The sequence below is a fragment of the Mytilus trossulus genome, chromosome 6 (assembly GCF_036588685.1).
Source record: "Mytilus trossulus isolate FHL-02 chromosome 6, PNRI_Mtr1.1.1.hap1, whole genome shotgun sequence".
Classification (NCBI taxonomy): domain Eukaryota; kingdom Metazoa; phylum Mollusca; class Bivalvia; order Mytilida; family Mytilidae; genus Mytilus; species Mytilus trossulus.
Window position 1 is genome coordinate 48484346 of NC_086378.1, and position 6602 is coordinate 48490947.

At 35.7% G+C, this 6602-nt stretch overlaps 1 protein-coding gene across 1 annotated transcript; it reads left to right on the plus strand.

Annotated features, from left to right (window-relative positions):
* The first annotated feature begins 517 nt into the window (after positions 1–517).
* On the plus strand, positions 518–2582 carry LOC134723481 (tripartite motif-containing protein 59-like). The gene has a single exon (XM_063587081.1). The coding sequence runs from the start codon at positions 580–582 to the stop codon at positions 2533–2535; it is 1956 nt and encodes a 651-aa protein (XP_063443151.1). The 5' UTR covers positions 518–579; the 3' UTR covers positions 2536–2582.
* Positions 2583–6602: the final 4020 nt, after the last annotated feature.

The following is a 6602-nucleotide window of genomic DNA, read 5'->3' on the forward strand; positions in this document are numbered from 1 at the left end:
TAATATACATAAAATGAACATGAATGATTAATGCTTAATCAAATCATTCAATATTATTTGTACATTATTTTAAGATTTCCTAATTAATATTATGCGATATTTTGATATGCGATAAAATGATAAACTTTAATTTATATCAAACTGGTTATCTCTTTAAGTTCAAAGTAATTAGATATGATATACTATGGTCGGTATATAAACTTTCACAATCCAAACGTGTATGTATTTACATTACACGAATATCAATACACGATAAATTTACTCTTAAAAGAAATATTTCAAATGGTTCAATACAGCTATTGAAAATATACTATTAATTCTATTTAAACTTTTCACTTGATAAAAGTTTAAAGGAAACGCTGTTCCGATCAATTATTTTCTATGGTTAATGTATTTAAATGATAGTTGTCCCGTCGTTTTGTCTATATATGCATACAAAACATTAAAATATATGCCAAACTAAAACATAACTTGATTTTCTTAAAGAGCGAATGCACTTTCGTTGTAAAATTTCATCTATCTTTTAAATGTATTCGAAGTCGTATCTGTAGGATATTATGAATTTGATATATTGAAAAGATGGGTGTAAAACTTAAACGACGGGATATAGTAAAATTAGTGACTTGTAAGATATGTGAACGCTCAATGACTAAACCGAAATGTTTGAATTGTATGCATTCATTTTGTGAGCCGTGTTTATCCGCATATATCATAAAGCTAGTAGAGAGCGAGGGTAAATCTTTACAATGTTTTAAATGTCCGTCTTGCCAAGCAGATAATAAAATTCCTGATACGTCATTGCCAATCGAATCTTGGGTACGTTTATTTTCACCAAGTGCAATCGTTACTTTTCTCTTGGAGAAAATGTCTTTGGAAAATTCTCAGAAGTGTGATCCTTGTAAGCGAGGTGACATCATGCTGGATGCTACGTCATGGTGCAAAGATTGCGGTGAAGCTCTGTGTGAGAACTGTGCAAGTTATCACACTAAAGTCAAAATGCTGATGGATCATACAATTGTTACATTAGACGAAATGCGAAAGCAACCTAAACAGATTACCGACACTGGCGAGTTGTGCTCCCAACATGGAGGAAAATACGTGGAAGCGTTTTGTGACGACCATGATGCTATATGCTGCGTCGAGTGCATTACAGAAAATCACAGGCAGTGCAAAACGGTCCGTACTTTAGAACAAGCTTCTCTTGGTATCAAAACAAAATTGGACCCGTTAGTTTTTAGAATGAATGAATTAGAAAAACAAGCTGTTTCCGTTGTTGAAGACAGAAAAACCAACATGGACGACATTTTGAAACAAAAGGAAGACATTCTTACTGAAGTAAATAAAACAAGGACAGACATGCAAAGTTACTTTGAAACACTAGAAACAAAACTGAAAGAAGAAATAACACAAACACACGAGTCGTTGTCCGAAGAACTTCAATTACAGGCTCAAAATTTCGAACATATATTTAACAATTGCGATAATGGAAAAAGAGTTCTTACTGCCTCCGTAGATTATGGATCTGACAGAGATATCTTCCTAACTGCTTTTAAACTCAGAAAACAATGTGAACGTCATGAAATTTACATCAGATCACAAAGTGAGAACATTTTACGCCATGACTATAGCTTACATATGAATGAAATCATCAAAACCTTCACGGATCAAATTAAAAGCATGGGAAACGTATCAATAGAACAAAAACCAACCAACATAGTACCTTCATTCTACAAAGATATGCATGTTTCAGTTGTAGCAAACATGTCGGGTAAATCTTGGTCTGATACTGGCCATTGTTGGTTTACCGGTGGAATATTCTTACAAGGTGGTTTAATCGTAATGGCGGATTACCGCAACCGGAAGTTAAAGTGCTTCAATACGACTTATACGATGACAAATGAGTTAGTTCTAGAGGACAATCCATGGGACGTGTGTTTTCTAGAAAGTGATGATTTAGAAGGTGACACTATGCTGGTAACATTTCCAAATGATTCAAATGCAAAAGTCGTGAAGATAGATAGTGGAGGGAAGATGGTTCTACAAGATGACGAGTATGAAATTGGCAGTGGTGGACATGGCTTACACAGAAATGGGGATCGGATATATATAGCTTGTTCAAATGAGATTAGGATGCTAAGTTTGAAAACAAAATCTATTTCGACTATGCCTGTGGGAAATCGAGGAGCGAGATATGTGCTTAGTACAAAGGCATCAAGCATTTGTTATTCTACAAAGGCATCCGTCACATGTCATGATAAGAAAGGACAAGAAATATTTCGATATAAAGACCCGGAACTTCGTTCTCCACGTGGTATAGCAGAAGACGCAGAGGGAAATATTTATGTTTGTGGAATTGATTCAAATAATGTGCACCAGCTACTTCCAGACGGTACATTTGTCAAAATTGCCCTGTCTGGCAAGGATGATATAAACAATCCGTATGCCATTCTATTCCAACAAGACAGCACACGATTTATTGTTACTCAAATGGACTCCGATATAGTCAAAGTTTACGAACTTATCACTATGTGGTAGACATACTTCAGTATATGATACGATTGTGCGTAAATCGTTTTTCGATGGTAATCCACGTTTTCCTTTGTTGTCGTTTCAAGAGAATAATGAATGTTTTTTGGTGTAAAGATTTACTGAAACATTTCAAAATGTATAATAAATAATCGTATTCATATCATCAACCATGTGACAACTTATTTTTGTTAACGTGAATGAGAAACCTTCATTCTCACAAGATGAAAAATTTACATATTGATACAAATTTTTAAAATAGAATAGCTAATAACAAAATTCAAATATAGAAAAATATTCAACGTGAAACCGAATAACACAATAATTCAAGAATGTGCGAAGTGCAGGAGTTAATTGTCAGTGTTGTTCGGTTACGAAATTTTTAAAAAGAGATTCCTGTAACAATATACATATAAGTATTATACCACAATTACAATTCAATTCATCAGCAATATTATACTATAGCATGATTTTAGAGGCGTATAAAACACTTAACAATATTATTCATACAAGCATATAAACATATAAAGAAATATAAACTATGAATTTGAAATTACTGAAATCTGAGATATTTATTATTTATGCTTTACTGGGATATCATTTTAAACAGGAGTTGTTTATCCTAGTCCATAGCATGAATAATTAAGCAAAAGTTAAAATATATATAAAAATATGCTTGGTACAACATGTAGATTATGCCTGCATAGATTGTTCAATAGATTAATAACAAGCATAATTTAAAACTTTGTATACTTCATTTAATATGATTCTTTTGATGACTAATAGGCAAACGTTACTTTCCTTATTGTTTACCACAGATTGAGGTCAATTTAACAACAACTTTTTTTCTTCTTCAAAAGTGTCTGGAAATACTAAAAGAAGGTATAAACTTTGATAAACGAAATGTTTACCTTTCTTAGATATGACAGTTTTGAAATATATGTACAATGTAACACCCCTTATGTCCAACCTGTGTATCAAGATTATGTCACAATAGTAATATATCAATGTATCAATGATCGACAGGATGTTGTAGTTCCTTAATGTATCAACGAGTCAATAGTCGACTGGATGCTGATAGTTCTTTAGTCTATCAATATGTGAATGGTCGACAGGAAACTGTAAGTCCTTCAATCTATCAATGTGTTATTGGTCGACGGGGTGCTGTAAGTCCTTTAGTCTATCAATGTGTCAATGATCAACAGGGTGCTGTACGTCCTTTAGTCTATCAATGCGTCAATGGCGGCCAAGATGCTGTAAGTCTTTACGTCTATCAATGTGTCAATGATCGACAAAGACGCTGTAAGTAATTTAGTGTATCAATGAATCAACGGTCGACAGGGTGCTGCAAGTCCTACAGTCTATCAATGTGTCGATGGTCGACAGAGTACTGCAAGTTCGTCAGTCAAGCAATGTGTCCATTGTCAACAGGGTGATGTAAGTCCTTAATGTATCAATGTGTCAGTGGTCGACAAGGTGTTGTAAGTCCTTCAGTCTATAAATGTGTCACTGATTGACAGGATGTTGTACGTCCTAAAGTCTATAAATGTTTCAATGATCGACAGACCGGGTGCTGTACGTCCTTAAGTCTATCAATGTGTCAATGATCGACAGGGTGATGTACGTCCTTTAGTCTATAATTGTGTCAATGATCGACAGGGTGATGTAATTTCCTTAAGTCTATCAATGTGTCAATGGTCGAAATAAAGGGTGCTGTACGTCCTTAAGCCTATCAATGCGTCAATGATCGACAGGGTGCTGTACGACCTTTAGTCTATCAATGTGTCAAGTATCGACAAGGTGCTGTAAGTTTTTCAGTCTATAAATGTGTCAGTGATCGACAGGGTGATGTAATTTCCTTAAGTCTATCAATGTGTCTATGATCGACTGGGTGATGTAAGTCCTTCAGTCTATCAATGTGTCATTGATCGACAGACAGTTTGTTGTACGTCCTTAAGTCTATCAATGCGTAATTGATCGAGGCAGGGTGCTGTACTTCCTTTAGTCTATCAAATTGTCAATTATCGACAGTGTGCTGTAAGTCCTTTAGTCTATCAATTTGTCAATGATCGACAGACAGGGTGCTGTAAGTCCTTACGTCTATCAATGCGTCATTGATCGAGACAGGGTGATGTACGTCCTTTAGTCTATCAAATTGTCAATTATCGACAGGGTGCTGTAAGTCCTTAAGTTTATCAATGTGTCAATGATCGACAGGACGCTGTAAGTCATTAAGTCTATCAATGTATCAATGATCGACAGGATGCTGTAAGTCATTTAGTCTATGAATTATCGACAGGGTGCTGTAAGTCATTTAGTCTATCAATGTGTCAATGATCGACAGGGTGTTGTAAGTCCTTAATGGATCAATGTGTTAACGATCGACAGGGTGCTGTAAGTCATTTAGTCTATCAATGTGTCAATGATCAACAGGACGCTGTACGTTATTCAGTCTATCAATGTTTCAATGGTCGACAGGGTGCTGTAAGTCCTTTCGTCGATCAATGTGTCAATGGTTGACAGGGTGCTGTAAGTCGTTTAGTGTGTCAATGTGTCAATGGTCTACAGGACGCTGTAATTCCTTTACTCGATCAATATGTAAATGATATACAGGACACTATTAGTCCTTTAGTCTATCAATGTGTTAATAATCGACAGGACGCTGTAATTTCTTTAGTTGATCAATCTGTAAATGATCGGCAGGACACTATAAATCCTTTAGTCTATCAATGTGTCAATGATCTACAGGACGTTGTAATTCCTTTACTCGATCAATATGTAAATGATCGGCAGGACGATGTAATTCCTTTAGTTGATCAATGTGTAAATGATCGACAGGACACTATAAATCCTTTAGTCTATCAATGTGTCAATGATGGACAGGATGCTGTAAGTCCTTCAGTCGATCAATGTGTCAATGATGGACAGGATGCTGTAAGTCCTTCAGTCGATCAATGTGTCAATGATCGACAGGACGATGTAATTCCTTTAGTTGATCAATGTGTAAATGATCGACAGGACACTATAAATCCTTTAGTCTATCAATTTGTCAATGATGGACAGGACGCTGTAAGTCCTTAAGTCGATCAATGTGTCAATAATCGACAGGACACAATAAAGTCCTTTAGTCTATCAATGTGTCAATGATGGACAAGATGCTGTAAGTCATTTAGTTGATCAATGTGTCAATGATCGAAAGGACACTGTTAGCCCTTTACTCTCAACGTGCAAATGTTCGACATGATCTTGTAAGCCCTTTAGTTACTTAAGGTGTCAATGATCGACAAGCCGCGGTAGGTCCTTTAGTCTATCAATGTGTTAATGATTGACATGACACTGTAAGTCATTTTGTCTATTAATGTGTCAATTATCGACATGACACTGTAAGTCCTTTATTCTATCCATGTGTCAAATATCGACAGAACGTTGAAAGACACTGATTCTATCAATGATTCAATGGTCGACAGAGTGATGTAAGTCCTTTAGTCTATCAATGTGTCAATGGTCGACGGGACGTTGTAAGTCTTTAAGTCTATTGATGTGTCAACGGGCGACAGGACCTTGTAAGTTCTTTAGTCTATCAATGTGTCAACTATCGACAGGACGTTGTAAGTCCTTTAGTTTATTAATGAGTCAATGGTCGACAGGAAGTTGTAAGTCCTTTAGTCTATCAATGTGTCAATGATCGACAAGACGCTGTAAGTCCTTTAGTTTATTAATGAGTCAATGGTCGACAGGACGTTGTAAGTCCTTTAGTCTATCAATGTGTCAAAAATCGACAGTACGCTGTAAGTCCTAGAGTCTATTTATATGTAAGTGATAGCAATGTATTTCCAAGTGAATTGATAACAATGATGTTGCTAGAGGGAAATCATGGTTGTTGGGGTTTTTTTTTTTGGGGGGGGGGGGAAATCATGTTTATATTGACATTGATATATATAGCTATTACTTCTGCTGCATGTGTTGGAATATTTGGTAATACCCTTCTCAAATCATTTGGTTAAAATGGCTATTTGAGCCGTCTGTCATTGTAATCAACTTAGAAATATCCTTTCTGAAACAACTGAGCCAAATGA

Coding starts and splice junctions, on each gene's coding strand:
- LOC134723481 (XM_063587081.1), top strand. CDS start 580: ATGGGTGTAAAACTTAAACGACGGGATATAGTAAAATTAGTGACTTGT.